Source organism: Zeus faber (genome assembly GCF_960531495.2).
Source record: "Zeus faber genome assembly, chromosome: 11".
Taxonomy (NCBI): Eukaryota; Metazoa; Chordata; class Actinopteri; order Zeiformes; family Zeidae; genus Zeus; species Zeus faber.
The window spans coordinates 23621037-23638554 of NC_137205.1; the positions used below are offsets into that span (position 1 = coordinate 23621037).

General features: G+C 46.4%; 1 protein-coding gene across 2 annotated transcripts; it reads right to left on the reverse strand.

Moving 5' to 3' along the window:
* Positions 1–138: 138 nt before the first annotated feature.
* Positions 139–16342, reverse strand: crlf3 (cytokine receptor-like factor 3). 2 transcript variants are annotated; one of them, XM_080009229.1, is made up of 9 exons: positions 16257–16342; positions 6685–6809; positions 5577–5784; positions 4156–4243; positions 3756–3933; positions 3407–3632; positions 2747–2885; positions 2544–2656; positions 139–1864 (listed from the first exon to the last, which is right to left on the reverse strand). In XM_080009229.1, the coding sequence occupies exons 2-9, from the start codon at positions 6799–6801 to the stop codon at positions 1596–1598; spliced, it is 1338 nt and encodes a 445-aa protein (XP_079865355.1). In that variant the 5' UTR covers positions 6802–6809; positions 16257–16342; the 3' UTR covers positions 139–1595. The 2 variants fall into 2 exon arrangements, with proteins under 2 accessions (XP_079865355.1, XP_079865356.1); XM_080009230.1 differs by having other exon boundaries at positions 6685–6812; positions 16257–16331.
* Between the last annotated feature and the right edge of the window lie 1176 nt (positions 16343–17518).

The window sequence follows — 17518 nt, forward strand, 5'->3', positions numbered from 1 at the left end:
CGGCACTGTCTTCTCGTTTGGTGTGGGACGCACCGTGGTTTCACGTAGGACGGAGACGTCTGTCATGTTACGGCTCCACTCTCACAACAAAAACGTTACGGCTCCACTCTCACAAGAACAAAAACCTTAATCAAAGCGTGTGTTTCATTCTCTTTATTGTGGTTCTCCCTGCCTCAGACAGGGTGGAGGACAGAACAGGGTCACTTTGAGGCCACGCTGCGGATCAAACAACCTGAGTACCATCCACTGCTCCGAGATCAGCCCTCCCACCTATTTTTTTTTTTTTTTTTTTTTAAATGGAGGAATAGGAGTTTCTGTATTAAAGCACAGGAATGACAGCTAGTAACAAACCATGTGATGCTCTATTTGAGAATTGTAAACACCGACAGTAATGACTGTTAGGAGTGGACGCAGGGTGGGTGTTTAACCTTTTATTCTTTCATTTAAAATCACCATGTCTTTGTCTTGTCCTCGTCCCCCACATTCTTTCAATGGGAAAAACATTGAGAAACACATTTTTACACCAAAAAAAAATAAATGACCAGAGTGATTAATTATCCACAATCGTTGAGCTCCCTCCTCGAAATCCATTCACATCTAAACACACCGGCTTCCTCCGCAAGTTAAAAGTCACAGTCGTGTAAATACTGTCAGGATTGTCACAGCACAAGAATAACAGGAAGACGTTAGCAAAACGATAAAAAAGGAAAGTTAAAATTAAAGAGCCGTGAATGGAATCGGCTGAACGACACTAGAATCGGAAGGACAGCGTGTAACAGCAACTTTGAACGGATGACATTTGAGTAAAATAACAAATAAAACAGACATTTTTCACAGTGGATGTTTTCAGACCAGCGCGCCTCGACTGGCGCTGAAATCTCAACTTCCGTCGCCTGGGAACTCTTATTTATTCAGCCGTCTGTACGGAATCACCATAAAAGTGTCAACTGTAACGGTATGTAACTAAAAGTATGCAATGCATAGATTAACACCCCATCGCTATGGATACTGAGACGTCCACTGACTCACTGGATGTAAACGATGGCTACCTCACACGCAGGCCCGGCCATGGAACGTAAACTAAACTTAAAAACGCGCTAAGAAGATGCACCTCGCTCGATTCTAAAAAGGCAAAAAAAATAGAAATAACACCCGCCCCCCCGTGAGGTTCTCCGGTGTCCTGGTTCGTCCCAGCAGCATCCTAGCGTTCTCCAACATTCAGCCATGTTGTTTTTACAGATACTGGGAAAACAGTAACGAACGAGGGTCGGTGGAAGCAGTTATTACTATTAGCAGACAAAGTATTAAGACACATCTGCTCAAATTTTGAACCCCACGACACCAACTAAAGTTTGTGAAATTAAACTATATTGTAATGTAAATTTGATAATTTCTCAGGCCCGATTTCGACACGGACATCAGTTTATCCTACGAAACTACTTGAAAAGGTCTTCATTTCATGACTACGAATCAAGTGAATAATGACGATATCGCCCAGCCCTCGACCCAATAGTATCTGGGTTTTGAAGTTAGAACGCCGGCTGCTCCCTTGGGATAAAAAAATAATAATAAATAAATAAAAAAAAGAAAAACCTCTAGAACACCAGGAGCTTCCAGCCCGGGTGGGTGAAGCAACAGCCAAAATACAGGCAGTCCACAGCCTGCTCCAGAAGCCAGTCGAACACCACCTCCCGGTTCCCCGAGCCGATGGTCACCCTGAGCTTGAAGTTGGCCCCCACGTCGTTCAGGTTGTTGTTGTTGACGGGGAACAGGCTGACCACCTCCATGTCAAAGGTCACCGTGGAGCCCAGGGAGACGGCCGGCAGCTGGTTGGTCATCTCTTTACCGTTGACGAACACCGCGCCTGTGTGAGGAAGGGAGGATGAGAGGAAAGGAAACAACAGGAGGACGAGAGAGAAGGGATGGACAGATTCGGCCGCATGGAAACTATGAATCTCCACCATAATTATTACTTATCGGTGGAAAAATGAACACAATTTAAATTCCTGACAAAAGGTCAAGAACAGAAGTTTTGTAAATTATGTTCAAATCTTGATGCCAAAACCATCTTTTTTTGGCCTCGGAATGGAATGGTTTTCATGCTCATCGACCTTAAAGAGCTACAGGATGACCACTTCCAATGGAGCGTTTGTGATGACGCCTTTCTGTCATATGTTTGCCATACAGGACGTCAGTTCCACAACGGACTCCGTCTCCAAATGACACTTTTGCGTGACAAAGGCACGGCCCCCACAAAGTGATATGTTTTCGTCAGAACGATGGTTTCCACACTTATATCATTAAAGCGTTGCAAAAATGTACATTTCTATCGCAGAACTAAAAAGCCCCTGGTAACCAGATCTTGTTTCGTCCATCGAGCCCAAACCAAATGGAAACATTCACTGAACCTTTGGCTTAGGAATCCATGGCTCTGAAAAGGATAATTATTATACTTTATATGATGCAATTACCCTTCCTAGTCCTGCTGGGTACACCAGGCAGTGAGACATCACAGACAGACAGACTGTCTCACATAAGCGTACCGTTGGTGGAGATGCAGACGGCCTGATCCCTCTGCAGAGAGTGTATGTCGCTCTGACTGTCCACGCACACGCACAGAGCGTCGTGCCGGTGCGTCTGTCCCGCTGCGGAGATCCTACACACACACACACACACACACACGCGCGTTACGTTACGTCTTTCAGCCAGTCACTGAAAATACGAATGTGTTTGAGCGGATACTGACTTGAAGGTCAGCGTCTGTCCGCAGAAGTAGGTGGGTGCGTTGGAGTAGAGGATGGGGCAGCGGGAAGGGGTGGAGTCACTGCGCATGGCGATGTTCCGGCGACTGCTGAGGATGTAGCCGTCAGTGCCGGGACACCACTCTGGGGGGGGGGGGTTAGGGTTAGGCTTTCGGTTTAATATGTAAAAGGCACGAGGAGATTTTAAAGCTCGTTTTTTCCTCTTATTCTTAAGAAGTTTTGACCCACAAGTCTGGAGTCATTTTATGAAGTTTCAAGTCAACATGAGTCTGCCTTCGTGCAACATAACTGGGACTTGACTGGAAGTTGTGTTTTCAGTGTTTGAGTACATAATGAATTGGAATCTGTACTTGTCTGTGCTCATGTCCTGTTTCAAAGTCCAAGTTCGGTTCCAAACTGAACTCATATAAAAGCCAAGAATGTCTAAACTGTCCAGATGTGCTCTCACTCCACCCAAAACATCTGACATACATCAGTTGGTGACTCGGGCGGTTACCGCTCCACATACACCGGGGCGGCGTTTCAACGACGTTGCGATGGAGCGAACGCCCGACGGAGTTTTATTTTCTCCCCCGAGAACAAACCGGAGGGGGGAGAGCTCCTCCAGATGGGGGCGTGTTTTGTTTTTTTAATCGGGAGCTCACCGTGCGGCGCCAGCGTGGTGGTGCCGCCCTGCGGGACGCTCCAGGGGCTCCACTCGGTGCGGCCCTCCCCGCGCGCGCACACCCTGAACAGGTGCTCGGCGTGGGGATCCAGGTGCAGCACCAGGAACTCGCAGTCCCTGCCGATGTAGGTGTCCTCGTACTGCCCTCCGGTGGTGCCACGCCGGTACTGCAGCCTGTAGTCCGCCGCCGCAAAGTCCTCGTCGACCTACACCCCCGACCGACGCGCACATGGAAACACAGGCGAAGGAAATGAAGACACAGAAAATTCTTATCACATCTTACGAGATGCGTCACGTCTAGAAAGCTTATAACCCCCTGCCGGTCTGACCTTGCACCAGCGGACAAGCATGCCTCCCGGTCGCTCCTGCAGCTCCTGGATCTGGACGGGAGGGTGGGAGGAGACGGAGGCGTGGCGTCCCACCTGCTCCCGCAGGACGCCCAGCAGGGAGTCGTCCAGCTGGGCTGAGACGTACGGGACGTCCACCAGCGCCGGCACCTCCGGCAGGCTGGACATGAATCGTAGACGTGAGGATTAATGAGCGCGCGCACACACACAGCATGGACATACTCATATGGTACAAGGGGAGGCTTTAAACTTAAAAGTTGGGTCAAAAAAAATCTGAAGTTAATCTCAACTCCCAATGACACAGTTCCAAACTGGTCTGCAACCATCCAGCAGAGGGCGACAACAGTTCCAAACGATACCACCACGAAACAGGTGTGTGTACCTGTCCAGCTGGATGTGCATGGCTTTCTTGGTGAAGCTGCCCAGCTTGTCCTCCTTCTCCCCCAGACCGCAGCGCAGAGCAGCCTCCCCTGTGGAGACAGGACGGGGAAAAAACAGAAGCTACGGAGCTGTCCCAAAACTGTTGAAATAAATAAGTAAAAAGTCACATTCTAAAAGCCGAAATACAGACGCTGGAAAATAATTTGTCTTCAAGTGGAAGTCCCATTTTCTTGTCCGCACAAGATATGATCTCCAGTCCCACAATACATAGTTGTTGCCTCAATATTCCATAGAACAGTTTGAAAAACAGCCCAAACGCTTGACTTTTTGCCCAAACGCTTGACAATTTAATTTTTACATTTAACTTTGTTCATAAATAGTTATGACGAGGGAAGTTAAATCGTTTTTTGTAACTTTCTTCAAACTTTACTGTTTATAGCCGATTAAAAAAACCAAAACGAACTGTACTGTTTTTCGCTTTCTGAGATTTCCGACGCCGATCGGAGATATTCTTCTCCCTCCTGTCCCATAATGCAGGCACATCGCCACGAAGCAAAATGAGGTTTCATTCCAGACGCCGCTTGTCATCATCATTTTCAGGTTCTCCAGTGTTTTTCTAGCTGAATATCCAATTCAGAATAAAGATCGAATTTCAAAGATCGGTCGCCGCTCCGCGCAATTGTGGTGCTGAAAGGACACAGCGCCGCGGTGATGAAGTGTGGGGAAAAAGCAAACCCGTATCTGATGGCTTTTTAAACATCCGGCTGTAACGCGTCGCGACGGCAAGAAGTTGAAATATTTTAACTTGGATGGCAAATGCCGCGTTCCGTTGTCCTTTGCCGGTCTGCCGTCGTGCTCTCATCCACTAACACAGAATCTTAAAAATCTTTAAAAAAAAAAAAAAAAAAAAAACAAAAACGACTAACGGGTAAATGCCTACGATACGTCGACTATGAAGAGTCTGTGTGGTGACATCCCTAATTATGACATTCATGCGTTTGTCAATAGAAGCATTAAGTTGCCAACGCAGCTGGTGTGGTGGCCGCCGGCCTCCTGCACCAAGCACAACGCCCTCGGAATCCTCCATCTCATCCAACGGCTTCAGGCAAATCAGCTGTTTGGCTACGACTCGGCGCCTCCAGCCGATATATTTACAACTTTACAAAGGCGATGGCAGCTTGATAAGAGTGTGATAAGCAATAGAGTTTACATAATCGCCCTGGGGCTGCTGTGTGGGAGCGTTTCTCACACGAGCGGCCTCCCCTTTGGAGACCTGGAGCTACGGGGGGTGAAATTGGTACTGACCTCCTCGTCTAAATCTGGGTAAGATGGGGGGGAGGGGGGGGGAAGAATCCGAAAGTAGCGATTAAAAAAAAAAAAATAATAATAATAAAAATAAAAAAACTCTTCGGCGGACCCCACCTTCCCTCAGCAGGTCGTCGGCCTGGCCCACCCCGTGCTGGATGAGGCTCTGGCAGTCCTCCAGCGGCCGCACGCTCTGCGCCTCGATGGCGTCCACCTCGGCCAGCAGGACGTCCAGCCGCTCGGACAGGAGGCGCCTGGCCGCCGCCTGGAGCTCCGTGAAGTGTCTGCGCAGGGCCTCGCGGGCCTGATCCGAGCTGCCCCGGACCTGGCGGGTGGGTGGAAAGAGCGAGAGGGCGAAGTAGAAAACATCAAATGAAACAACGTATTTTACATTCTCTACCAAGTGTGACGGTGACATGTTACTTGCACACACACACGCACGCGAGTGTTAATCTTTGAATGTGTGCTTTTCTAACTACAGTTTTACTTCTCCTTTCCACACACATACAAACGATGAAGAGAGCGATAAGCAGGCAGACAGCGGGACAAAGACGGACAGCTAATAATACCGTTGAACACAAGACACACACACAGACAGGAAGTGCTCCGCTGCAGACGCTTCACTTCCTGTCTCCTCTCAGTACCATCCAGATAACGACGACCAATATTTTGGGATTACAATATGAAAAAACAAAAACAAAACATGCAGCACAGGAAGGGTGCGTACGGTGGGATGTTTGGGGCGAGATGCCTCCATGATAGCATTGTTTTAAAATTTCACTCACACAGTGTGAGTGTGTGTCCCGTCCTCCCAGGTGAAGAGAGCGGGACTGAGGTAATAAGGGCGGGAAAATGGGTCGGGTGTTTCTTGACAAATCGCACACGTTCCACATATGGCTTCTCAGTAACATGTAGAAACATACAGTATATCAACGTAAAGAGCCCCTAAAACCCCATATACTGTAACAAATCCTCCCTCTGCACCACACAAGCTGTCACTTTATTGCATGAAGCTGCGATGATGTCAAAGTAACTAACGCAAAGTATGGGGCATTCCCCATGATGTCAGACGAATCAAACAACAAATAATTTACTTCTGTGGTCTGGATTTTTTGTTTAAAACACACACACACACACACACACATAAAACCTGCTAAAACACTGAATGGTAAATAACTGTCAAGCCATGAACATGGACTCCTGACAGCTTCCTCCTGCTGCGTACCTGCGTGCGGGCCTGGCTCAGCCCATGCAGCCGCTGTTGCAGCTCACTGCGGTAGTTTTGGGCGGCCTCGATGCTCTCCTTGGCCTCCTGGAGCAACAAATCCACCTCCACAGACATCCTACCACCTGCTGACACACACACACACACACACACACACACACACACACACACACACACACACACACACACACACACACACACACACACACACACACACACACACACACACACACACACACACACACACACACACACACACACACACACAACAGAAATTAGGACTGCCCCCTGAAAGTCGACGAGTCGAATCAGAGGTCGAGCAGCAGTTTTTATTTGGTCACTGTGCATTACAATAAACAGGATAAAACAGAAGCTTAGAAAATGCTCCTAAATAAAAAGAAATGTTTTTTTTTTATGCGTGTGAATCGAACACAGCTCTCCGTGCGTCCCGGTGGCAGAGCCCCGTTCCTCCAAATATTGAATAAAACTGGAAACATTGCGGGGGGGCAGGGCACGGCGCGACTCGTTCAGATGATTTTCTGTGCGCAGCGCATGGAAAGGGGGCGGGGGTGATCGGGGGGAGAGTCACGGAGAAAGTGACCCCGTTACACAGGGCTTCCTTCTATAGCGTTCCACGCGCCCTTGTTCCGTTCCATAAGGAGACGTAAAATAACCCACATAGGCGTCCTAGGAGGCAGCCTATCCCTCCTTTAGGAAGAGCCCAGCCGGCTGACGTTTGGGTTTTAGGTCAGAGATGGTTAAGTATAGGTATAATAACAGAAATGGTTCCGTTGAGGTATACAGTGAGAAAGGGTTAAGGTAAAGATAGAGACAGTTCGATATGGTTATTCAGGCTAGGGGAGGCGTATAGGAGGGCCATAACCAAAGCAAATGCCATTCTAGGGAAATCCTAGATACGCAGAGAAGTTGATCCTAAGTTAAGTTTTAACTTGACGCCTAAGATGGTTTTACTTAAGTGTGAGTTCTAAGACTCCATTCATACCGAGTTGAATATACCAAAAGAGACTTAAGGTGGCGCCTCGTACGGTCGCCTCGGTGCGCGTTGTTTCTGAAAAATAAATAAATAAATAGGAAACATTTGCACATTCCTGCACAAACTGTACAGCTTTATTAAAAAACAACAAAAAAAAAAGCCTTATTTGACATATTCTTATATATTTTACTTATTGTTTTACAGTTATGTTTCATGTGTGCACCGTCCCCCAAGACTAAGGACTTGTTCGTGTCAACTTACTTGGCAATAAAGACGATTCTGATTCTGATATTAACTTTGGACTAATCCAAATTTAGTGTTAGAAGAATTCTTCACTCTCAATTCAATTTATTAACTATTATGTTATTATTATTATTATTTTTTTTTTTAACTTGTTTGAGGAGGACAATCGGGAAATGAGAAAAAAACTGAAGTAATGGATATGACGGCCAGGGTCATCAAGGTATTTATTATAGGAATGAGTTCTGAAAATGGGATGATGTCACTGCTTTTAAGACCATGTGACACCAACATTTATGATGTATGACATGTATTTAATACCTTAACCGCAATCCCAGATGATACCCAATACATATACAGTACGTCGCCATGGTACGTACGCACACACACACACACACACACACACACACACACACACACACACACACACACACTTCATTTTGGCTCGCCACCTGGTCCAAAACCAGTTAATTCAAAGTCTTCCCTCGTTGGGTTCCATGCCATAACTGCCTTTTTCCTCTGGCACGCTAAGGTCAGTGTGTGTGCGCACACCCGTGGCCACATTCAGCTCAAGGTTTTTTTTCTTTTTTAAGTCAGCCGTAAAATTATAATCACGTATCTTACATTGCGATTAAATTGCTTTAGTGCCTGAAAAAAAATAAAATAAAGCAGGAAGATTAAGAGATGGCGCGACGACCACCAAGCGTGTTGTCTCTCAAGGAAACAGGGAAAAAAACATCCCCCCCCAAAAAAAACAACGAAAAAAAAACCTTAAAAGATAACAGCCTCAACTGCCCTTCCAGGAAGACTCTGTTTCACCCTCAAGGTTTGGAAGACTCTTCCCCCAGAAATCCTCCGGCAGCGGTGGTAGGCCACCATGACTGGAACATTTCAACCAATTATGGAAACAGAAATAAATAAATAAATAAATGAATGGGATAGAAAGTGGGATGGGAGTTTAAAACTGAAAATTCAAGTTACAGGATTTTCTGTTTTTTCTTTCATGCAATATCATCATCATCATCATCATCATCATCATCATCTCCATCATTAAAAGTGAGTTGTATTTGTCCTGCAAAAAGTGATGGCTTCAAGGAACATTTCTGACGATTCTACACTGGTTTGGTTGGCTGGTTTGTGCAATATCACTATCGAGCAGTAGAAATTCACATGTTGTAGTTGACGGAGTTTGGAATCCTGTTTTTAATACTCTCTCTATATACAGTATACTGTGTATACACACACACACGATCCTTCTTTGTCTCTGTATATTCCCACTCGGCCCCTATTTGATCTCACCACAATTCCCCGGAGGAAGCACTCCACGTGCTGCAGGGTGTGCCGCGTGAAGCCGAGCGAGGGAAGGGGGAGTGCGTGGAGGAGCAAGTCCACATTGAGTTCAAAGTTGGTGATTAGGAGGCGAAAAAAAAAAAAAAAAGACCGGGGCGACGTGAGACGAACCGTCGAGAGAGGAAACAGGATCCGAATGTAAACCACTTCCACCATCACCAGGAAGTCCAACGCGGCCTGCGACGGGCCAATCGCCGTCGCAGGCGGTGACGCGGACATCCGGGATTCAAACAATCAAACGCGCCACATCACACGCCGGAGGTGCTCATCTCGGTGCCGTTTGGTATTGGTATTGTTTCATAACGAACTAGGAAAGACTGCGTCAAAGACGATGGGTTAGAAGGTTTCGCTTTGAGAATGTTCAACTTGATTCAGACACAACAACTGGAAGCCTCTGCCAAGGCAGAGTGATTAGAACATGCATTGGCGGTGGGGGAAAAAAAAAAAGGTTTTACAGCCTAAATAATGACCTTATCAACAATAATATTTGAATATCCATCTCCAATACATTTCCCTGGATATTGACACATTTGGCGTATGACACATTTCGAGCTTGAAAACCTACTTCCTGTTTGTCTCCTGCAGCGTATTAAGACACCAGAAAGCTGGGATGCCACAGAAATCGACCGTTCTGCCATTTCCTCCTGACGCATCACCTGAGAGTGAAAGGCGGCTTGGGTTTCATTTTCTGGCTTCCCCGGCCTCGACGAGAGGAATACTCGGGCATCGAACTTTGGCAGCAAATGCCACAGAACGCGTCGTGGCGCTCGACGGCGTCAACACAGCTCCGTCATCATCGTGAAGGTGTCGCATTTCGACACCCAGCTCTAGCTCCTCGACGGGGCGGCACATGTCGGGGCCTCTCCTCATCTGAAAGCCAAAACGGTCCCTCAGTCCGGCTCCACCGCCCCGTCCCACCACACCTCCAACACTACGGGGATTCGGAGCTCCCTCACCCCGGTGGCAATTTCGTTCCTCGCACCGCAGCGGTGGAACGAGCTTTCCCCGCTGCTGTCGGCGCAACGGAGTTGCTCAAAATCTTTGGCGGGAGGGTGAAGAGCCATCCCAACCTCCTTAGAATCATTTAAATCTGCTCTGTTCCTTTAAGTTGAGTCATTATCGTATGTACGTGGATAGACACACGTGGCCGAGGTGATGAGGTCAAAAACATCATGAGGTTTTCCACGCTGGTATGTGACTGGTATGTGGATGTTGTAATGCACATTTCATTGTAATTGTGCAACTTGAGTCTATTCTCAATTCATCCGCCAGTCCTTTAAGACACTGCTGCAATATGCAATTGCGAGAGCGGTTTGGTTAAATCAAATTTTCTTTCTGAAAAATTAATCTGGGAAAGACATAAAAACGTGACACGATTGTAAAAAGCAAAGTGGCGGCCTCTTGCCCAACCCTGTGTGGACATCGACAGCTGCCGCCCGAAATTTCAACCACAGGCCTGAGATCTTCCGCCTCGCCGTGACGGAGCTTCAGTTGCCAGTCGGCTGTGTGGGGTAAAGTTGAAGACTGAGTTTTATCTGAGGGCGTACACTCGACGTCCTGGTGGGGTCTAACCGCGCGCGCGGTTATTTTGGCGGCGCGTTCTCAAGTCTTTGGGAAACCGATTGCACATAACAAAGCAACATCAACAAGTCGAAAGCCCCTCTGGTATTAAAATCCTTGTTAGGACAACAGCACGGAGGCTCCTAATCTCACTCAAAACAAGCACGCTAAGGTCAGTTATGACATCACCACGGCCAATGACAACACTTCCCAGTGAAATGTCGGATAACGTGCTTTCGAAATCTTTTGAGCTGTTTTTGAGTCAGATCGCTTCGAAAGGTCAGCCGTACAATGAGATACAGATCTATTTACGATCAAATGTTCCCATCCAAATGTCGACGGAATTTAAAGCTGGTTTAAAGTTTAAATAATGGAATGGAAATTAGCAGTGTTGGAGGCAAATGAAAATGCACCTGAAGACAGTTGGATCGGGTTATTTTTAAGACCAGGAAGTCGTGTCGTTGCCTCGAAAATGTGCACCCACGCAGCTTCCCCGATCTCGACCAATCCCCAAAGCAGTTCCGTTACAAGAGGATTCAAAAAGTTGCTACTTCACAGGATGACTCGATAGGGCGCTATAACGCTTAGGTGACATTTCAAATACAGACAAAAGAAATGCATTCTGAAAAAGCGTTTTCTGAAATCATAGTGCATCCACGTATTTCATACTGTAAAAATTGTGTTTTAATTTGGACCAAAGAAATAGAAGGGAGAGCACTCATCAGTACAACTGGAGGTAACTCTGCTGTAAATTCATTTATTTCATATGGATCACAACTTGCACGTTGCATCGTCGGATTCATACTGCTGTCCCCCAAATGGATGCCTGGCTCCAAATCAGCCCCTCTGTCGATGGATCCCATCACCCTGCACGAACGCACGCATTCTGTTTCCACGCCAGCGCCAGGACGACGTCATGGCGACGCCTCCGAGTCCGGCCGTTGTCAGTCTTATTTCCATTACGGAGGGAAAACAGGAAGTCACTTCCAGGCCGCTGCCAGATCTACTCCCCAGAGCCTCGTCGGCCACAGGAGGCTTCGCGACAGTCTCAGATGGTTTCCTTGTCCCATCTCACACACTCCAAGTCTAACCCTGCTACATAACCTACTGCCATACCCTACTGCACAAGCCTAACCCTACTGCATAACCCTACTGCACAACCATAACCCTACTGCACAACTCTAACCCTACTGCACAAGCCTCACCCTAACCCTACTGCACAAGCCTAACCTTACTGCATAACCCTACTGCACAACCATAACCCTACTGCACAACTCTAACCCTACTGCACAAGCCTCACCCTAACCCTACTGCACAAGCCTAACCCTAACCCTACTGCACAAGCCTAACCTTACTGCATAACCCTACTGCACAACCATAACCCTACTGCACAACCATAACCCTACTGCACAACTCTAACCCTACTGCACAAGCCTCACCCTAACCCTACTGCACAAGCCTAACCTTACTGCATAACCCTACTGCACAACCATAACCCTACTGCACAACTCTAACCCTACTGCACAAGCCTCACCCTAACCCTACTGCACAAGCCTAACCTTACTGCATAACCCTACTGCACAACCATAACCCTACTGCACAACTCTAACCCTACTGCACAAGCCTCACCCTAACCCTACTGCACAAGCCTAACCCTAACCCTACTGCACAAGCCTAACCTTACTGCATAACCCTACTGCACAACCATAACCCTACTGCACAACCATAACCCTACTGCACAACTCTAACCCTACTGCACAAGCCTCACCCTAACCCTACTGCACAAGCCTAACCTTACTGCATAACCCTACTGCACAACCATAACCCTACTGCACAACTCTAACCCTACTGCACAAGCCTCACCCTAACCCTACTGCACAAGCCTAACCTTACTGCATAACCCTACTGCACAACCATAACCCTACTGCACAACCATAACCCTACTGCACAACTCTAACCCTACTGCACAAGCCTCACCCTAACCCTACTGCACAAGCCTCACCCTAACCCTACTGCACAAGCCTAACCTTACTGCATAACCCTACTGCACAACCATAACCCTACTGCACAACCATAACCCTACTGCACAACTCTAACCCTACTGCACAAGCCTCACCCTAACCCTACTGCACAAGCCTCACCCTAACCCTACTGCACAAGCCTAACCCGACTGCATAACCCTCAACCTACTGGGAGTTTCAAAGAGGGATCCACCCTTTGTCAGAGAGAAGGTTAACCAGCTCCACTGGAATTACAGCAAAAATAAATAAATAAAGTAAACAAGATTTATTGTTCGACTACTAAAAAAAACTCTGCTTTCCTAGATCCTATAAGCATCTATGAGTTCATAACCGACACGCACCCAACACCCATCTGCTCTGCCCAGCAGCAGGTGGGGCATCATCGGATATATAGATATAGATATCTATATATATATATATATATATATATATATATATATATATATATTTTTTTTTTTTTTTTTTTTTTTTTTTTTCCCCATCAGACTTGTTTTTTTTGGTTTTTTTTTTTGCTGATTTTGTTTATCTAGCGCTCATTAGTTCTTTTGTCTTTTCTTTTTTGTTGATTGACGAGCACTTTTCTAAAGAGCGGCTTCCGGAAGGATTTCTTCCACGGCTGGACTGGTTTTAATAATAATGACAATAATAATAATAATAAGAGGAGACAAAGCCTGTCTGCTTTTGAATGTTTGACCCACATCAGGGGCCGGAGTGGGCGGGAGAAGAGACCCTGTTCCCACCACAGATTAAGATTAATTATCCAAACAAATTCAAGCTTATAATTGCTTACAAAATGATGCCTTAAATATTTGAAAAAAAAAACAAAAAACAATGTCCCACAGCACAATTGAAATACTAGAGAGATGAATCAAGTCCTCTCGTCCACACGGCATTTCTCAGCTAATCCTCAACAATAAGTCTCTGTAAAGCCTAGACTGACAGTGTGAAATGTCTTTGTATTGTACTCTGTGGCTGTTTAATACGGTTAATGTGTATTCATGATATTCCCTGTCTGTAGAATAGACAAACAAGCCTTCTACTGATAAGACAGGCATACAGAAAGACAGCAGAGAACCCCAGTATATACATATGACACTCAGAAGCTGATAAAACATGTTTGATATTCATGAATATTATTCTTTATGTCAAATAGAATTGATTTTAAAAAAAAAAACACGCAAAAAAAACACTGTAATGATGTGTTACAACACTTAACAAGTAGTCCTAGTCAGCGGCTCTCAATGTGGGATCTGGGGTCCCCCCAGGGGTCCTTTTGAGAGGTTCCAAGCAAATTGATTATTAGTTCGATTTTAACGTGATATGATCTAAACACCATAGCACCATTACAAAATGTTCAATAATGACTTGTTTCGATCATAGTTTGAATGTTATTTCCGTAACTCTAAAAAAGACAGGTCCAGGAGTTTGGACTAAAACAAACCTAATCCAAATCTAATATAAAACAATTTGGGATTGGGGCCCCAGAGACAAATCTAATCAGATGGGGGTCCGGGGCTTAAAGCGTATCAAACTGAGGGTCCTTGATATAAAAAAGGTGGAGAATCACTGGTCAAAGTAATATACACTCACTGAACAGGTTATTAGGAACACCTGTACACCTCCTTATTCATGCAATTATCTAATCAGCCAATCATGTGGCAGCAGTGCAATGCTTAAAAACATGCAGGTACAGGTCAGCAGCTTCAGTTAATGTTCACATCAACCATCACAACGGGAAAAAAAATGTGATCACAGTGTTTTTGACCGTGGCCTGATTGTTGGTGCCAGACGGGCTGGTTTGAGTGTTCCTGTAACCGCTGATCTCCTAGGATTTTCACACCAATCGGCCTCCAGAGTTTAGAGTGGTGTGAAAAACATCCAGTGAGCGGCAGCTCTGCGGACGGAAACGCCTTGTTGATGAGAGAGGTCAACGGAGGACGTGGCTGAGCTGACAGAAAGGCCACGGTAACACCGATAACCACTCCGTGCAATTGTGGCGGAGCAGAAAAACATCTCAAGAGTGCACAACGCGTCGAACCTTGGAGGCGGATGGGCTACAACAGTGGACCACGTCCGGTTCCACTTGTGTCGGCCGAGAACAGAGAGCTGAGGCTGCAGCGGGCACAGCCTCACCAAAACTGGACGGTTGAAGACTGGAATAACAAAGCCGGGGTCTGATGAATCTCTATTTCTGCTGAGGCCAACACATGGCAGGGCCCGAATTTGGCGCCAACAGCATGAATCCATGGACCCAGCCTGCCTCGTGGTAGTGGTGTAATGGTGTGGGGATTTTTTTTTTTCTTGGCACACTTTGGGCTCGTTAATGGCAATGAATCATGGCTTGAAAGCCGCAGCCTATTTGAGTGTTGTTGCTGACCACGTCCATCCCTCCACAAGCGGCCCATCCTCTAATGGCTGCTCCCAGCATCATAATGCACCGCGTCACAAAGCAAGTCCTCGCAAACTGGTTCCGCGACAATGGGTTCAATGTTCTTCAGTTTCCTTCCCAGTCACCGGACCTGAATCCCACGGAACACCTTTGGGATGTTGAGTGAGCGCGGGACTCCGCCGCACGAACGCGCCGCTGACAAATCCGCAGGGGGGGGGGGGTCGCGCGACGCAATCACGTCAACACGGAGCAGAATCTCGCAGGAAACGTTTCCAACGTCGCCTGGAGTCCACGACGAGAACGACCGAGGCCGTTTCGAGAGCCCAGGGAGGCCCTGCCCACTGTAGCCTGGTATAGCGCTCCCGATGAGGCGTTCAGTGAGCGGACGACGCGAGGTTTGGGGATTTGAATCAGTAATCACAGCGAAAATAATTCAGCCGATTCACAAAGTAGTTCAAACTGATTTACAAGTCACGGTGGGGAGGAGTGCTTCGATATAATCAGAGAACACACACACACACACACACACACACACACACACACACACCTCCCTGTCTTTTAACATCTCAGCACTGAAAATGCCAGATGTTTGGACGGGGAGTGTTTGTTGTCATGGTATGCACCGCACCGCTCCGTTCTTGCTGCGCACAAAACAACAAGTGCAACACGACTTGACGCAACACCAGCGCACCCGACAAGTTGAAACCGGCTCACAACAACTTCCGTATTTTTTTTATTTTACCCCCCTCTCTTCCACTGACTCCCATGAGGTCGAACCACCGCCCACCCGCAACACGGGCTCTTAAAATGTTCAAAATGTTTGTTTTTAACAGCGCTGAATAAGTCGCCAAATAACTCCCCTGGGACGCGGGGCGGAGGAGCGTGTCCTGTACACAGACAATGAAAACCCTGCACGTTTGATGGAGCACGCACACACACACACACATTTTTATATATAATCACTCGCGTTTACGACACAATAAATGGATCAACAGTTCGTTCGACATGTCAGACAGACCTTGTGTTCAGTACAGCTGCTCCACCGCCATCTCCTCGACACCCAACACACACATCTGACGCGGTCAAGTTTTTTTTTTTTCTTTTCTTTTTTTTTTGCCCCCGATTTGCAAAAAGAAAAAAAAAGACATTATCGATGATGTTCGGACACGGGCCAATCAGGGAGCAGGGACGTGTCAGCGTCATTCGATCGGCCGGCGTGTCAGCCAATTGGAGGAGGTTCCAACCCGCCCTACTTTCCCCGCCCACCCGAGCCAAGCTCTTGGGTTGCCAGGTTGGTTATCTCTCGTCAGTCTGTCTACTTAATGTAGACAATAATACAATAGTATATTTGTCTTGTGGCGTAAATTATGCGACCTGGCAACACGTTAAAAAAAAAACAACAACTCGTTAGAAATGACGCCATACATTGTTGATATTTGTGCACAAGTCGCATAAGAAACACTTTTGGGACACAGGACTTCCTTCAACGCATCATCGGCGACCGATTCAAACCTCGGCCGCGAAAATCCAACCCGACAATATAATGGAAGAAAGATTCGTTTTATGAAAAACCAAATACGACGCGCATGCGCGGGTGTTGCCGACAAGCCGGAGCGTCACTTGGGACGTTCCTCCACCCGGTGTTTACACTCAGGACTGTCACGTTCTCTGCGTGAGAAATAAAAAGCAAGGGAAAACTTTAAAAACGCCGTGAAAGGCAATGCGGTATTATTTATTGCATGTATATGTAATTTTTTTTTTTTTGCACGTTATATATCCACATTAAAAACCACAGCAATTAACAGATCATATGCAGGTTGTATGTGGGAATATAAGCACACACAATAAAGAGACGGTGAATTTATTCTAACAGGGCATGACGTACTGAAAGACAAAGACGCACAGCACACACCGAACTTGTGTCAACCGAGACGTGAATAAAAACACGCACATTAATAGTAAATACGTTCAAGTATGTATGATGATGAAGTGTACGATCAGGTCAGAGTAGCTCAGTCGCGTGTGGAGGGAAGTTGGTTTTAGTTGTTTTGGTTTCGTTATACATATGAAGCCAACTTTAGAAAGCCAGCACAACTTTATTTATATAGCACATTTAATTCGGCATTAAATATGATAATACACAATTGTTAAAATTCTATACAGCCTACACATGTGTAAATAGATTATTTAAACATTTTAAATTTACCTTTTTTCCATGACAATAAAAAAACATTTGAATTCAATAGAGAGAGGGAGAGAGATAGACAGAGAGGCAGATAG